At 40.3% G+C, this 18204-nt stretch overlaps 1 protein-coding gene across 1 annotated transcript in view; it reads right to left on the bottom strand.

Moving 5' to 3' along the window:
* The window catches only part of foxj3 (forkhead box J3), a 126948-nt gene that overhangs the window by 9011 nt on the left and 99733 nt on the right, over window positions 1–18204 (bottom strand). The window contains exons 4-6 of the mRNA XM_058055612.2: window positions 16752–16835; window positions 13315–13416; window positions 2473–2601 (exon numbers count right to left, since the gene is read on the bottom strand). Of these exons, the coding sequence (XP_057911595.2) occupies window positions 2473–2601; window positions 13315–13416; window positions 16752–16835 (315 nt within the window). The remainder of the gene's footprint in view (window positions 1–2472; window positions 2602–13314; window positions 13417–16751; window positions 16836–18204) is intronic.

The raw sequence follows: 18204 nt of genomic DNA, 5'->3' as shown, positions 1-18204 counted from the left end.
TGTGCGGCAGGGCTCATGGGCAACATAAGTGACCTCAATCTAAGAAAACCCCCATTTAAAAAATATAAATCAAGCAGAATATAAGACAATTAATCTTTTCACACTATTTTCAAATGATGGCTGGATGGATGGAAAATATTGTCTTATGTTTCAGTGGTTAGCACGCAGACCTCACAGCTAGGAGACCAGGGTTCAATTCCACCCTCTGCCATCTCTGTGTGGAGTTTGCATGTTCTCCCCGTGCATGCGTGGGTTTTCTCCGGGTACTCCGGTTTCCTCCCACATTCCAAAAAACATGCTAGGTTAATTGGCCACTCCAAATTGTCCATAGGTATAAATGTGAATGTGAATGGTTGTTTGTCTATATGTGCCCTGTGATTGGCTGGCCACCAGTCCAGGGTGTACCCCGCCTCTCGCCCGAAGACAGCTGGAATAGGCTCCAGCACCCCCCGCGACCCTCGTGAGGAAAAAGCGGTAGAAAATGAATGAATGAATGAATGTTTCAGTCAATAATATAGTTTTTATTTTCATGTAATCCTGCAAACTTGCAGAGATTGAAAATATGGAAAATATTTTTTGTTGATATCGTTAGTGTAGTTTTATACATAATGCGGCGAAATATCAAAAGAATAAATGCCGATCAACACAATACCGCTGCCTTTTCGTGATTGGTGGCGGTAATAATTGCACAACAATCTGGGTCAGTGCTTGCTGCCTTGGCTCTCTCGCTCTCTCACACATACACACACACGCAAGCACACCATTATGGGGTTGACACAAAAGCCAATGCTCAGGTGGCCCAGCAAAATGTATTTAAAACAAAAATCAATAGCAATAGCTTGCACAAATAAGCCGCCGTTTTATCCGTGCACTCGTGTGGGCAGCTTGTGTTACGCAGCGGCCCTGGGTGCCCACCAGCAGTGAGTTTCAATCTAAGGGATTCATCATTGCAAGGGTTCACTGTAAAAAGCAAAAGCCAGACTTGACCCCGTCGTCCACTGTGGACTCGCGTTACATTAAGGGGTCGCGTTCAATTTTTTTGTCGATGGTAACATCTTCCTCTCGCTGAAGATGTGGGGCCGACCACTCGCAGTCTGGCTCGGATAAGGGACCATAATAAAGCCGGAGTGTTTACTGCTAGAGCGAGCCAGCGAGCGAAGCACATCCATCAGGCTGAGCCGATCGATGGCCAGACGCCTGGAGCAAGGGAGCACTCGAGGATGCGAGAGGACCACACCAAAGCAAAGGGGGCATCTCTGGTGGGAGGGCATCAGAAGAAGAGCTTTCTCTTTGTCTGGCTTCCACACATACGCGTCTCTCAGCTTCCCTTAACCCAGCTTCCTGATGTGGTGCTCCAGAGCGTGTCCACCCTGAACCTCAGTCATGTGTCTGCTTCTTTGAAAGGAACCTCCCGAAGCTTCCCGACGGGATAAAAAAGTGGGATGCAGCCCATGCTCAATAGATGCTATTGTTTCAGCATGTTTTCCTAGCATATTACATGACTAAAAATACTCAATGTGAGAATCTACCCTGAGTTGGTGGTCGTGCAGTGTACAGAGGGGGAACAATGATTGGCAGCTCCTGATTGATCGTACAACAACCAAATGGGTATTAGGTCGAGTAGATTCCCTTAAGTCTGCAATATTTTCCCTAATTGATGACAAGTGCTAAAGTCTAATGTAAAATTTTTTTCATTCCATAACCTCTCTGAAAAACAAACTCCAGGCTTGCACTGGCGGGTCTGTATTAATGTAGTGCTTTTAATTTGAAAAGTTCACGTCTTAGTTTTACACAATACATAATAAATACGATAAATTAGATCACAATAATATACATCTATTTTGCTGATGTGTTGAAAAGCTTTCCCGGTGTCGAGCTAGTGTGTTGCTACTATTTACATCAGGGGTCTCAAACACGCGGCCGGCGGGCCAAATGTGGCCCGCAGGACACTAGTTTGAGGCCCCCGCCTTGATATGAAAGTTTAATGTTAGTGCGGCCCACGCAAGTTTGATATGGATGCTGTATGGTATCATGCTAATATTTTATAATTAAACTCGGGCCATGTTTTATATAGATATATAGAAAAACTGGACCTATGAATAAAGTATAGAAGGGTTTAGATTCTGTTCCACAGATGCGGTAATGCACACCGAAAGCTGCTTGGCAACCGCCAATAAACAACAGAAGAAGAAAAACATGATGAAGAAAAACGCACCCTGACAACTTTCCGTTTGAGTGGATACAAGATACCTCAATCAGATTGGGGAAAGGAATATTCCACCCCTGTGAATCCGATTATACATATATGTTCATTTGGATCGGCACGGTGTATACAAAGGTTAAATTCTTTCCGTTTGATCAAATAAACTGAATGCAAGCAGAATATTTGGGTCAATGTATACATGGCCAATGTTGAAGATGGATAGGTGTACAATGAAGTAGCACTCATAGTAGTTCAAGTCCCGGCCTTACCGGCGTATAGCTGTGCACGCTGCCCACACTGTTGAGATTGACGGAGGCCAGACTCTGATCGGACAGGCTGTTGTTAAGGCTGCTTCTCGGACTGTCGCTCCCTTCCTGGTCTGTATTGTAGAGCGCCACCTGTAGCCAAGACATGCAAGCTTTGTTAGTTTATTCTCATTAACGTGTCCATCCTTGCTAATGGTGGCGTCCTCAAAGCATTCTGATGAGATTATGAGTATGAGGTTAGCTCATGTCCAACAACCTCATTTACTTTTCTATGTGTGTATATATGTGTGTGTTGGAAAAACACAATGTCATAACAGCAGAGTACTTTCACTTTTCTTTCTTGGCAGTGAGAGAAGGCAAGGAGTGGTCCAGGGAGGGAAAAAAAAAAGAAGTCTCAAGACAACGTGGACATTCCCATCAGTAAAGGTCACACTTGTGGCGATGTTGAACGCATCTGCTCACCGACCGCAAATACATATGAGAGAGCCAAACAAAGGATTATCAGGAGTTGTTGCTGACACTGACCTTTTCAAGAGAGCAGTCAAAACACTTGTAGGATGACAATGTTAATTAGTTTCCAAAAGACAAAACCTAACCACTTTTTATTATGATTTTCTCAAGTGACAGTACTATTGACATGAAATTTGTACATACAATACAATAGTCAGTGTACAGAGTGTATAGCAGTACAATAACCCCCCATATTTTGCAGTTAATTGGTCCAGCTCCAACTGTGATAAGTGAATTTCAGTGAAGTAGGATTCAATATTAATAAATTGAATATTTTCATAGTCCATGGCATAGAATACCTGTCTACAATCATCTAAACATAGTTTTTTAAAACAATATTATAGCCATATAGACCTTTACATCTATATTACCCAATACAGTGGAGAAAATAAGACGTATTAGACATAAATAAGATAAGATAAATAAGATGCACAGCGTACATCCTGTAGTGGCTATTGTCTCATCTATGTATCATAATGGTTTTACATTCGTATTACATAATAGAGTAAACAGAGAGTAAATAAGCCATTTAAGTTGTAAATAAAACTGTTGTTCATGTTTGTCACACTAAATACGCTCAAGTGTGTGGAGGACAGGAAGTGACGTTGGAGGTTCAGAGTTGATTGTAGCTTGTCGTGGGTTATGGACCCTAAACGGTCGCTTATGTTATTATGATTATATTATTATGGTTGTGCCTGTTGTGAGATAATTTATACCTACAATAAATGCCTGTTCATTACTGACAGCTAGTGGCCAATGTATAGTACTACAATCACAATAAAAAATATATATATTTGCCTTGTATTTGTTTTTTAGTTCATAGTGCATACATTTTCTATCCACTGAAAACGACCGTTATTGTGTAAATAGCTGGCAACACTAATGAGTAGCATTTAGTAGTAGATATTTTTGTCACGCATGGTAGATGTGGTGTGATGGTCTGAGGCCGCACGTGTGCTAGGGACACCGGGGAGCTGCGGTTCATTGAGGGGAAACATGAATTCCAACAGGTACTGTGACATTGTGAAGCAGAGCATGATCTCCTCTCTTACAAAACAAGAGGAAGGAAGGAAGGTCAAGTAGCTCATGGTGTCCAACATCCACCAGTGATGTCATCACGGAGGAGTGCAAGAGGAATCCAAGAGGATTAAGGCAGTGCTAGATAACAATGCCGTTCACACTAAATAATATATACACCACAACCTCAATTTGGACATGTTCACTGTGAGGCGTACTCACAGATATTTAGACAACAATGGCTATGTGTTGACTCATTTTCAGTAGACAGTAAATTGATACTGCTATACAAGCACTGACTATAAAGCAGGGGTCTCAAACGTGCGGCCCACGGGCCAAATGTGGCCCGCAGGACACTAGTTTGAGGCCCCCGCCTTGATTTGAAAGTTTAATGTTAGTGCGGCCTGTGCAAGTTTGATATGGATGCTGTATGGTATCATGTACCCAGAAAAAATTATTACGTTTGATTAATGTTCATGTTAAAGGTTAAATAACTGTTAATAGTTATCCTCCCTATCCATGTGGAAGTGGTAAGTTTTTGGCTTTTTTTTAAGTTTAAAGGAAATAACTTGAAGGCTACCGTTTAGGTCGCTAGATCTCTAGTTTGCAAGTTAGCATGTGTCTCAAGACCCTGCAGTTGCGCAATATGTTGTAAATAAAAAGAGTATAAATGTGACTATAGTCGTGTTTTGTCATGTCTACAGGGCTCTAATAATGCTTTGTTCATTTTAATCTGAAAAAAATAATTTGTCTACCCACCAACTATATGTGGTTTCTTAAGTTTTTATTATTTGCTGTTTTTTAATTATTATTATTATTATTATTATTATTATTATTATTATTATTATTATTATTATTATTATTATTATTATTATTATTATTATATTTATTTATTACTGATTGATTGATTTTCTTTATTCTTGATTTGTTTATTTTACATCTTATTTTGTGCAGAAAAATAAAAATTAAGATATTTGAGAACAGTGGAATGTTTTATCAGCGCTTTTATTGTTGAAAATCGGAACCAAAGCACTGAAAAAGTTTGTATATTTTTCTGTTTTTAATAAATGCGTTTTTTGGGGTTTTTTTTAAAAAAACCTGATGTGGCCCAGTCTCACCCAGACCCTAGCTCCAGTGGCCCCCAAGTAAATTGAGTTTGAGACCCCTGATATAGAGGATCTTTGGCTAGTGCTTTTGCAGTATGTCCTTCAAAAGGCCAATGCGACCTGTCACATGGCGGTTTTGCAGTAGATTCTTGTTCCTGTCATATCCAAGTGCTTCGGTCATATAGAGGATCTTTGACAAGCATAAACATATCACTAGTGTTTTATCTTGAATTCTACCTCTGACTTATTATCCAGTTGATGAGAACTACCTTGACAGATAAGATATGACAGAGCCTTGTATTGACATTGTATACAAAATAACATTAATAAGAGATGGGTCCCCCTGGTCCTTAGCTTTCTGAAAATGTGCCCCCCAGAACAATTGAATTGAACAAAAAAAAAACCAAGGTCTGTGGAAGTACTGTTGTGCATCAAATTGCTCTGTTATATTGACTCACTGAGCTGAAGCACTTTGCATATTCATTCAGTTTTTGTACAACTTTCCGTGTTGCGTGTTTCCCCCTACCAAAGTTTTGTGTCCAAGTCCAAATTTTGTTCGACCTCAGCCTGTGTGAGCCTTCAGAGGCTCCACTTTACGTGTAAAAAAAAAAAAAAAAAAAAAGCTTAGGAACACTTCATCACATCATCAGACATCAGAGAGTAACGCTACAGGGACTACTAGCCGTTATGCTGCCTGTGTGCTGCTCGCTCTGAAATTTAAATAGGCTTTTTAACCTTAAGCTCTCATCCTCTGGGCCCAGTGGGGGCAGCTCTCTGGAGTACTTTTTAAAAGCCTACAAGAGTCACTTATTCATTTGCTGTAAGCATTACACACACACACATGTGCAAGCACACAAAAAACGTGAACTGCGATGTTCGCCATAAAGAAGAAATGTGTGTGCGTATGTGGTGTAAACTCTGAGTTGTGTGGCAAAAGGGCATAATGTCAGTGTGTTATAACTTGTGTGTGCATGCATGCAGAATATGTTACAGAAGGTTTCCACTTGTTTTGACAAGCAGAATGTATAAGCCAAAACACACATTTGCATGTTAGCTTCAGTTAAAAGGGACTCCGCTGCGATTGTTCTGATAGCACGCTAATACTAGTACGCCACTACGCTTCAATTAGTCAGCGTGAATGTGATCAATTAGTGTGAAGGACAATATCCAAACCCTTGGGTTCACTAGAGCAGTTGGTGGAATGTAGCATATATCACAATATTTTATAGGATGTATCACGATATGATGATATTTATAGGTTATCACATGGTTTGTCTGGTATCAGGCCAGGTATCATGCCCCCGCGTGCCAGTATCAGATACTGATACTGTGGGGCATGATACCTTATGATCTTATTATCACATACTATTTAATCATGAGCTTATTATCACGTACTATTTATTATCACATACTACAGTATTAATTGTCCCTGTACCCTAGAAACCGCCCATGAATGATACAGGAAAAGGCCTAAATGATACGGTGTCAAAGCCCAGGGCAGTGATACTGATAAAATATAGAGTTTAACCATGTCCAGTATCAGCCCCCGTAGCTGTCCACTCAGAGCGCGCTGCTCTGGTATCGTGCCCGTGAAACAACCAATCAGAGAACAGCACACAAGTGCTTAGTGCCTAGTGCTTCTCCAGTCACCAAAAAACCCAAACTTGATTAATGGAACTTTAATTGTCAGACATTGATAAGATACGACTGTTGATAAAATATTATTGTTGAAATATTTTTGCAATTGTTGTGTTTACACTGTTTAGATATAATACATGTAATAAACTGAACATTTTCTGGAAACAAAATGGTCTTTTGATTAAATTGTGTGTGATAATAAGCTCATGATTAAATAGTATGTGATAATAAGATCGTGTGCTAGTATCGACCTTCGGTCTCGGGCTGATACTGAACTTGGGGGCATGATACCTGGCCTGATACCAGACAAACCATGTGATAACCTATTAATATTTACTATTATACTAATATTGACTATACTATTTACTATTTAACCACTGACATGTTGACAGAGCACAGACGGCAGCAAAACAAACGCTCGTGTGCTGTTCTCTGATTGGTTGTTTCACGGGCACGATACCAGAGCAGCGCGCTCTGAGTGGACAGCTACGGGGGCTGATACTGGACATGGTTAAACTCTACATTTTATCAGTATCACTGCCCTGGGCTTTGACACAGTATCATTTCGGCCTTTTCCCGTATCATTCTTGGGCGGTTTCTAGGGTACAGGGACAATTAATACTGTAGTACGTGATAATAAATGATATCAAATTAAAATTCAGCCTTGTATAAAAAGCTAGAAACCTTAAGCTGTATAATGAAATACTGAAATTGTAAAGCACATTTATTTATTGGAAACAAAGTGGCTTTGACTGCGACTATTCCAATGGGATGTCAGCCTCGGCACACATTGCTACTAAATTTGATTAGGGATGATGTAGTCAATCATGCAATTCCAACTGCATATGGAAGAGATTTTTTTCATGATACTCTTGTTTGGTTGACACAGACATGGACGCTCACTGAAGGATTTTGTGTGTGTGTGGAGAATGTGTATTTATGGCTACCATGAGCTATGTTTATGTCTTATTTTTTTCACTTAGAAACTACATGTCGTCACCGGGCACAACCACACAAGCTAACCCCTGCTAGCTTCTATTCGCGTTCTGTAAGAGATTCAGCCAACTTCCGCTTGCATTTATGTCCATTTCAACCTGGGTAGGTCGGGAGGGGATTGTTCGATGTTTAATTATTTTGTAGCACGATTGAGCGGTCGGCCGAGTAAAAATGTTCATAGTCCTCACAATGACAGCTTTTCATTCACCTTATATATCCACCGTGGTGCGCATATAGTCATCAACTTGTTTACATTTATCATTTATACCAGTATAAGTCATTATTTTTATTTTTCATTTATTTTTATTTATTTATGTTTTAATACAGGGCTGCACAGCGATCGAGTGGTTAGCGCGCAGATCTCACAGCTAGGAGACCAGGGTTCAATTCCACCCTCGGCAATCAGTTTGCATGTTCTCCCCGTGCATGCGTGGGTTTTCTCCCGGTACTCCGGTTTCCTCCCACATTCCAATTTTCAGGATTTGAAGATTCAAACCCAAATCTTCTGGATCATGCGAACCACCAGGCTACCGGTGGAGTAATTTATGATTAATTATTATTTGACAATAAATTGAAACAACTAAAAACTTTTTTTTCCCTCCACCAATAACCATAAAACTTGTATGGTCTGTTAGGAAAACTTATATTTCTGTTTCAGAATAAACAACTGAAAAATAACAATAATACTTATATTTTTACATTAAAATATCATTTGGGGTTAGCGCGCAGACCTCACAGCTAGGAGACCCGGGTTCAATCCCACTCTCGGCCATCTCTGTGTGGAGTTTGCATGTTCTCCCCGTGCATGCGTGGGTTTTCTCCGGGTACTCCGGTTTCCTCCCACATTCCAAAAACATGCTAGGTTAATTGGCGACTCCAAATTGTCCATAGGTATGAATGTGAGTGTGAATGGTTGTTTGTCTATATATGAGTGTGATTGGCTGGCGACCATTCCACGGTGTACCCCGCCTCTCGCCCGAAGACAGCTGGGATAGGCTCCAGCACCCTCATGAGGATAAGCGGTAGAAAATGAATGAATGAATGTTTCAATACAAACTTGGCTGTAAAAATCTGTTGCTCTAAGTCTGGCCAACTTCCAGGTTGCTTGTCTAACTTTTGTTTTGTTCCGCGGACTTGCAGCATTTATCTCATACAGTTATTTTGTGTGTGTTTTTGGCTTTTGCAGCACTTGTCCTCAAGCGTTCATGTGATTGCAACAACTCTGATTGCTTCAAACGAGCCACAGCGCCAGTCTCCACTAGCTGTGGGCCATGTAATGATGCCCTGATGAAAGTTAAGATTGGGCTTTCCGGATATGACACAAAAACTCTTTTGATTCTCCTCTTTTTGTTGACTTGATGGTGATAAAAGCTGATAAAAAAAAGTCCTCGCAGAGAGCTTGTATCTCACTGCCTCGGCACTGTAAACACGGGATAGGCCACGCCTCTTTTAGCACAGCGTGCCAAGCCACAGGAATTCCCTGTCTCTGTTTTTCTCTCCCTCTATTTCTATTCCAGTCTCTGTCCCCTCCTTCCCGCCTTCTTAGAGAGGCCAATGGCAGATGCGGAAGGCACCAGCAAGAATCTCTTTTTCTTTTCTGCAGGCGTCAGGCATTCCACTCCCTCTTTTATTGTGTCTGTCTCACACATCGAGTCTCATTTGAAAGTTAAAGGCTGCACTGAAGTGGCCGTCAACTGTGGCACAGAGGTGTGATGATAAAGGGAAAGAGGGGGTTGTTTTCAGAAGTATCTGCTTCCTACGTCCTCATATTTTTACATAGGCTGTAAAAGACATCTGTGTTGCCCCCTATGGGTTGGATTTTGGAAGACAAGCTTGGACGCATGCAAGACAGATTTTCTCAAAGTCATCAATCATGAAACAAATCTAAGACAAATTGTCATTGACTTAGTTAGTTGCAAATCCCAAAGATGTTTTGCTAGTTAGTTTTTTTCAAGAATTAAAAAAAAATGCAAAAAAGTCACACTTTTACCAGAATAACAACAAACATTTCTGTTCTATTTTTTTTAAACAGAAAACATTAAAGAATTATTCATAGATTTTTATCAGATTTTTGAGGGAAAAAAGCTTTAAAAGTTATGAGAATAAGATTGTATGTATATTGAAAAAGTTAAAAATATATATTTGCTTATTTTCTTTTTAAAAAGTACTCTTGTAAACAATTTTTTCTGACAAATACACAACTTTTTTCTGTTTTTATGGCACACACTGAGCTCTGGGACAAATTTCAAGTCAATCAAATAATAACAGAGCTACCATGTAGTGCAGGGGTCAATTTAAAGTAAACTCAATTTACTTGGGGGCCACTGGAGCTAGGGTCTGGGTGGGACTGGGCCGCATCAGGTTTTCCAAAAAACAAAAAAACAAAAACGCATTTATTAAAAACAAAAAAATAAAAAAAACTACGCTTTGGTTCCAATTTTCTACAAGAAAAGTTCTGCTAAAACATTCCACTGTTCTCAAATATCTTAATTTTTATTTTTCTACACAAAATAAGATGTAAAATAAACAAATCAAGAATAAAGAAAATCAATCAATCAGTAATAAATAAATAAATATAATAATAACAATAAAACTGCAAATAATAAAAACTTAAGAAACCACATATAGTTGGTGGGTAGACAAATTATTTTTTTCAGATTAAAATGAACAAAGCCTTATTAGAGCCCTGTAGACATGACAAAACACGACTATAGTCACATTTATACTCTTTTTATTTACAACATATTGCGCAACTGCAGGGTCTTGAGACACATGCTAACTCGCAAACTAGAGAGCTAGCGACCTAAACGGTAGCCTTCAAGTTATTTCCTTTTAACTTAAATAGCCAAAAACTTACCACTTCCACACGGATAGGGAGGTTAACTATTAACAGTTATTTAACCTTTAACATGAACATTAATCAAACGTAATTATTTTTTTCTGGGTACATGATACCATACAGCATCCATATCAAACTTGCGTGGGCCGCACTAACATTAAACTTTCATATCAAGGCGGGGGCTTCAAACTAGGGCCACGTGTTTGAGACCCCTGATGTAGTGTATTTGTCAAAAAATAACAGCACAAGTAACATAGTAGGAGTAATTCTCATTTTTTTGTGTGCAACAGTTTAGGGAGTAGAAGGGTTATATAGTAGAGCCATGCCTTGACCGCATTTGCAGGAATTTCTGCACATTCCGGCAATTTTCCTAATCTGTTTTATGCTCCAGATTACGACAGCTTTGTAAAAGACACCTCTGGCTTCTCCCCCCCAATTGAATTCACTGCTAAGAATAGACGTCTGCCTTGTTTTCCTGCTAGCTAACGCCGCACACACAGCCGTTAGTCGCTAGTATGAGCACGCTCGCTTGCATGGCTTACTTCTGTGTCATGCTACCTTTCACCACTGCAGAAATGTGCGTGCCACATGTACGTATGTAAGTGTACGCACGTGAGAGCGGGATGTGACGACGTGTCAATGCCAGCTCTGGGCCAAAAACCCATAGAGGCTTTAAAAATAATCACACTTTATGGGCGGAGGGAGTGTAAAAATAGATAGAAGCGAGCTGCTTTGGTGACTTCATGCCGTATAGCATTTATATTTCTGCGGCACCCCGTTTTTGATTAGCATCGCAAGGCTGATTTTTGTCATCCTCAGTCATTGAGCTCCCCTTCACGCTAATGAACACTGGATGCGAGCACACACTGAGCACAGGGAAGGCTAATGAGCTGCTCCCCCTCTGTTCCTTCAACCTTGTTGCCTGAATTTAGCATCTGTGCTCGCATCTATCTTTTTTTTCATCATGATTTTTCTGTCCAAATTAACAACATATAATGACCGGGCTGCCCTGTTTTCTACTCCGTATGTCGGTCAGCCAGACAGTCAGTCAGTGGGCTTTTTCTTGTCTTTTCTTTCCCGTGGCCCAAAACAAGAGAGGCTTCATTCGGGCTTGCTGCTGTGTCGCCCGTTTTGCTGGCCTCCAGGCTGCGGCCTCTTGTCTGCCGCCTCATTGTGCTGAAGCACAAGCCTGGTTCTGTTTCACTGGGTGATGAACAGAAGCCACCAAGCTACTCTCAGTCATGGGTGGACACACATGCGGTGACACACACACACACACACACACACACACACACACACACACACACACACAGACGCACTGATGGAACAACGTCAGTGCATTGCTGTCATTCCTTTCTTACACCCATGTGCTACACTTCTGGACACCTTCAAACTCAATATTTGGGTCTTTCATAAGTTACCTCAGTCTTTCCTAAGCAGTTTACAATAGTCTTATTTAATGCAGTTTTATTTGATACTATTTTAATACTGGACAATTTTATACTGGACTTCAAAGATAAAACAGTTTTATGCTTTGCATATTATTCCGACTTGATTAATTGATTATTATTGTTATCATTGTATTTACTTATTTAAAACATCTATGACTTTCGAAATATGTTTTTTTTATTACATTTTCTTTCGCATTTTTTTAACATGTCCCACGGTATGGGTGGAATTGAACCCTGGTCTCCTAGCTGTGAGGTCTGCGCACTAACCACTCGACCTTAGATATATCTTGTGTTTCAATATATATATATTTTTTAACCAATAACCACAACCTTAATCAATCACAAAACAGCGATCATTAATTAATTAATTGTTTTTTGAAAAAACCTAATGGAGTGAGGAGCAATGTTTGAATCGTAATATACAATTTCAACATTTAAACACAGGAAGTGAAGTAAATGTTGGTGTTGTAATAGCGGGCTTTGTTGGCAGTGTGAAGTAATCCATTTATATATTTATTTTTTTATCTGTTTTTATATCTTTAGAACACACAGAAAAAGCATGGCTCCAGTGTGTCATGACAGTCCACAAAGCAGCACATTTTGGAGCATGGTGGTGGTCAAAACACCGCTATGGTGAGCGAGGGGAGCGGGAATGTAAAAAAACAAACCAAAAATGAACCGAACAGTGACCTTATACCCTTGCTACCTTCTGGGTTTTTTTTTTTTTTGTTTTAAAGCAGTGGTTTTCTACTTGTCATTCTACACTTACTGTCTATGGCAGGTCAGAATGTTACAGAAAACAATGCCTATACAGTTAATATACATTTTTAATAGAATATGTTGACTCTGGATCGGACTAAATCAGTTTTTGTGAATTCCAATGGAGAGAAAAAATGAATATAAATTCAAACAACTTTAAGATAGAACCTGCAAAGTGTGATGTCACCTGCAGTTGTGGCAGTGTAATGTGAACATGCACGTAACCTCCACCTCAGGTGTGTGTTTCGTGTGTATTTGATGGCGAGGGTTGCATGTTGCAAAGCATCAATGTGGGCATCGTGTTGCCAAGCCAAACCGTTGATGTGTAGGAATCAGGTGCTGCAGTGTACCTCGTTGTGTATTTTAGTGTGGGTTGCAGAGAAGCTTTAGGCGTGTGTGTGTATGTGGAGTGCTTCTCTCTCTGCTGGGAACAATGCTGTAGGTGGTTGTGGAAGTGGGCGGGGTCAGGGTGCAGCCACATAGCCAGGTGTGTGTTTGGAGCTGGAGGCTGGAGGGCCGCCTGTAGTACCTTGTTAGTCACAGTGTTGATTGCCAGCGTTGGAGAGGCACTTCCAGAGATCATACACTCCATTCCCAAAGACTCAGACTCCAGGCTGTACGGCGTAGAAGCCTGTGGGGGTTAGGAGGGGGGGGGGGGGGGGGGGGGTAAAAAAAATAATCCGACATTATCCAATTATTAAACACACAAGATCACAGAGCAGGTTGCGGTGGAACAGTTTGATGTTGTTGTCAAGTCCTGTGTTCTCATCACATCGAGACCAGGGCTTTATTTAGGTCACATTTAAACCGCGCTTCCTCGGGAGACAAGAAGAGACAGCCCTCTTCCCCCAAACCACACCTTCCACCCAAAACACACACAAAGATAACGCCACACTGTGCCTGTCTCCCTCCCCAAAAAAAACTGCTTACTGTAAGAGGATTGGATGCCAACAATACCATTTTTAATTCACGATAAACAGTAAATGAGATTTACCAAACTCTTAGCATTTTAATGGAATTCCTTGTTGCGGAATGGAAGGGGGAGGGGCTAGAGAAGAAACACATTCTTTTGTGCTATGCAACACCGCTTTCCTGATGATACAAACATGATTAATTTCTTATTATCTATTATATATATTTATAATTTTCAATACTGTGATTGGCTGGTGAACCCGTAAGAGGCGGGGTACCAAATTCAGCAAAGATAGGCTGTGAGGATAAACAGCATAGAAAGTGGATGGATGGATTATTTTCAATCAGTGTGTCTGAATCTATTTGTGTAAAGCAGGGGTCGGCAACCTTTACTATGAAAAGAGCCATTTTACCCACTTGCCCACTAAACAAAAAAAACACTACTACTAAACCACTGTACACAACAGAGTGAAATTTGGTCAAAACAGTATCCCCTACTGTGTTGTCCGTGCTATTATTTTTCTGATCACATATTCTTACTGCCGGCATGGCGGTCTAGTGGTGAGCGCGCAGACCTCACAGCTAGGAGACCAGGGTTCAATTCCACCCTCGGCCAGTGTGGAGTTTGCATGTTCTCCCCGTGCATGCGTTTTCTCCGGGTACTCCGGTTTCCTCCCACATTCCAAAAACATGCTAGGTTAATTGGCGACTCCATATTGTCCATAGGTATGAATGTGAGTGTGAATGGTTGTTTGTCTATATGTGCCCTGTGATTGGCTCTTGCACAAAGACAGCTGCGACCCTCGTGAGGAAAAAGCGGTAGAAAATGAATGAATGAATATTCTTACTGTTATTGAAACCCGTATGGATTGACTTGAAATTTCCCACACATTTCAAAACACCCGCTGTATCTTGAGGGTGATGACACAAATCACTTTGAATTTTTTGTATACTCTTAAAGGAAATTTAGAAGCATGTATGTAAAATTTTAGCAAGATGGATTGCGGCCATCAAGCCAAACGTCTTTTGGCTTCGCAACTAATTAGCAAAAAGTCATTGACCATCTGTCAAATGCTCGTACAACTTTGAAGACATCTGTATTATATGTATGATAGCATGTCTTTCAAAGCCCTTTTTCTCCCCAAATCTTTCCTGTGGACTCTGGTCAATGACATGGCACAGGTTGCACGGCTGGGACACCCTGAGGCCGCTTTAATCTGAGCTGCTCACACTCTCATGCTGGATGAAAGGTATCCATAATTAAAAAGTGCAAAAGTGACGCTTCTCTATTAATCAAAGTTTGTTACATAAAATAGAGTGCACAATACAATGTGTGCAAAGGGTGCTAGGGGGGGCGGTGTTTATTAATAAAGTGGCCACTTGATGACAGGCTAAAGAGTAGCCATGTGGAGAGGCAGGTATGTCAAATCTGCAGCATAGAAACTCCTACAGAGCTGGTGTGTGTGGTTGTATGAAGGTTGTTGTCTGTGTGTCTTCCTCCACTGTGGAACACATACACACAAATGGACAGCCGCATAGTGTAGAGCGACTGAGAGGTCTTTTTTTTGTTAGATATCTTTTTCTGATACAAACATATTACTCTATTATACTTGCATAATGTTTTGGGAAGCCAGACTTTTTACTTAAGTGACCCCCAAGTAACCAGAACTTATGTTCCTTGAAATCAGACCAGCACTACGCTCACTGAAAAAAAAAGGGTGGGTGGGTTGAGGGTTGGGGGTAAGTCACTGATAGGGATGTCATAGAGCTTCATGTAAAAAAATCGTAACTATCCCTTTAATATTAGTACGTATTTTCTGATAGATGTTCTGACTAAAGGGCGGCACGGCGGACTAGTGGTTAGCGCGCAGACCTCACAGCTAGGAGACCAGGGTTCAATTCCACCCTTGGCCATCTCTGTGCGGAGTTTGCATGTTATCCCCGTGCATGCTTGGGTTTTCTCCGGGTACTCCGGTTTCGTTCCAAAAACATGCTAAGTTAACTCCAAATTGTCCATAGGTATGAATGTGAGTGTGAATGGTTGTTTGTCTATATGTGCCCTGTGATTGGCTGGCGACCGGTCCAGGGTGTACCCTGCCTCTCGCCCCAAGACAGCTGGGATAGGCTCCAGCCCCCCTGTGAGGATAAGCGGTAGAAAATTAATGAATTAATAAAATTAATACATTTCTGGAGAGACTAGAAATACATGTTTTTGTGTTTTCTGGCACTAATCTTCTAGCAAGATGACTCAAAAGGTGTAACTTACTTTGCTTTTCACTGCATATAATGGTTATATTATGGCTCTATATTTCAGATATTCAATATCAATTTAATATGATTTGAGCATATCATTTTAAAAATGTTTAGAATGTAATGTATACATTAAAATAGAAAGCTGTTTATATGGTGGTAAAGTAAGTAAATACTGCATAATTTAGTACATTTTAATTAATATTTGAGTTTCATTTGCAAAATATATCAGTAATATATATTCATATCATATCATTATTTTTAGTTTTTATTACAGCAAAACAATGCTGTTTGCTCAGTGTTTTTCCCAAAGTGTTTAATAGTGTTTGATGTAAAATTAACAATTTTCTACAAATATTACATGAATAAAATGTGAAATAACAAAATACCCATATTGATTTAACAAAAAAATATAGCAAGTTTGACAAGATTCAAGTGTATTTTTTTTTAACAGTGTAGGTATGAATGTGAGTGTGAATGGTTGTTTGTCTATATGTGCCCTGTGATTGGCTGGCGACCAGTCCAGGGTGTACCCCGCCTCTCGCCCGAAGACAGCTGGGATAGGCTCCAGCACGCCCGCGACCCTCGTGAGGAAAAAGCGGTAGAAAATGAATGAATGAATGTTCTGACTAATATAGGAATATTGTGTGCATGGTTAAAGTAGCTGTCAGTATGATGCATTGCAGTTCTTAATACTAATAATAATCACTGACATTGTCAATCAAAACTCATTTTTCTGTCTTATGAGGCTCTGTCTAGCTTGTACCTAATGTTGTGACTGATTTTTTTTGGCATCACACTTACCCGCTCTCCAGACCGTGGCCTCTTCTTTGGCCGTGTGGGCAAGGCGTCCTCCTTTGGGTTGGTGTCAATGGCCCAGTAAGAGCCCTGCGGAGGAAAGCAGAGATCACTGTGAGTGCATAACAACCTCAACAAATCGAGGTGCTCACTGAGGTGTCAGAGCGGCATCGGCCTTTTCTGGCAACATTTTACTTAAAACAAAAAAAATAATAATACTGCTATCTGCCCCTGCTGCTGCGAGTCGGCACAGTGCCTTTATGTGCATTTGTGTGGGTGGGCTCTGTCAAGTAAGAAAGATTTTGCTTCCTCTGCGGCTGCTCTTCCATGAGAGGCTGCTGCTGCTGATGGTGAAATGCTAAGCTCTTCCTGAAGCACCACTTCCTCAGCCTCAGGTTAGTGGTGCACGGTTGCCAAGACCGATGAAGGCTACTCAAGTCTTAGCCCATGAATTGAGGCTGCCCTCGACGTGTTTCTTTCTTCCAAGGCTAATCAAGGAGAGAACAGTGGAGTCAGACTCTGGGGGGGGGTCTGCATTTTGCAAATCCACAACCCGGCCAGCTGCATTAGTTATTATATTTGCATTCAAACCCATTTAATGCATTTTCCTACTCCAAACACAAGGCGAGGCAGCACACATCGAACAATGTTGGCATTTTTTAATCTTTCACAATAAAAATCCCAAGAAAAAGTGGGATTGGGCTAGGGGCTGCACAAACAATTCCAAAAAAGAGCAAAAACCTCACAGGCATGTCAAAAATGATATTGTGTGCCATGCAATTCTAGAATGTCAAGATTTCAAAGTGAACATTTTTCCAAATTTGTTACATACAGTATTTTATATATTTTATATTATAAACACTATTTAAAACATTACCCTGACAGTCATACAAAATATGCAATGGCTCCTCATGTCAGTTAGAAATAACCACTACTGCACTGCATAAGAGAAATAGATAGAAATATTACCCTAAATACTGTAATTATTGTCAGGCGATTATTTATCTAAATTGAATAGAATCTAATAGAATTGGAGAGAGGTTTTTATTTCCGAAATGACAATCTACATTTATAATAAAATATGAATAGCACAAAATATATAAAATATGACCATCGACTACCAAAAGTGTAGAGGGGCCACAGTCTTTTCTATTGTTGCTCAAAAAATATGGCATCTAAAAATTAGACGGACCCCTTCTTTGGCCACTTTGAAAACTCACCTTAAAGGGGAACTGCACTTTTTTGGGGGAATTTTCATTTGTCGCGATGGAATTTTCATTCACAATCCTTCTGTGAAACACATTTATTTCCCTTTTCTGTACATTCTAGTGAGAGAAAACAAGTTAATATAAGCTAGCTAACAACAGGCGTCATGGGAAATACTGCTATAGCCCTCACAAAAAACACCAACAATGTGACTTGTAACCAAGCTACAGCAATTGCAGGAGCTAACATGAAA

This window comes from Doryrhamphus excisus, linkage group LG18 (assembly GCF_037039965.1).
Source record: "Doryrhamphus excisus strain RoL-2023G ecotype Guam linkage group LG18, RoL_Dexc_Guam_v1.1, whole genome shotgun sequence".
Classification (NCBI taxonomy): Eukaryota; Metazoa; Chordata; class Actinopteri; order Syngnathiformes; family Syngnathidae; genus Doryrhamphus; species Doryrhamphus excisus.
This window is presented reverse-complemented; position numbering and strand designations above follow the sequence as displayed.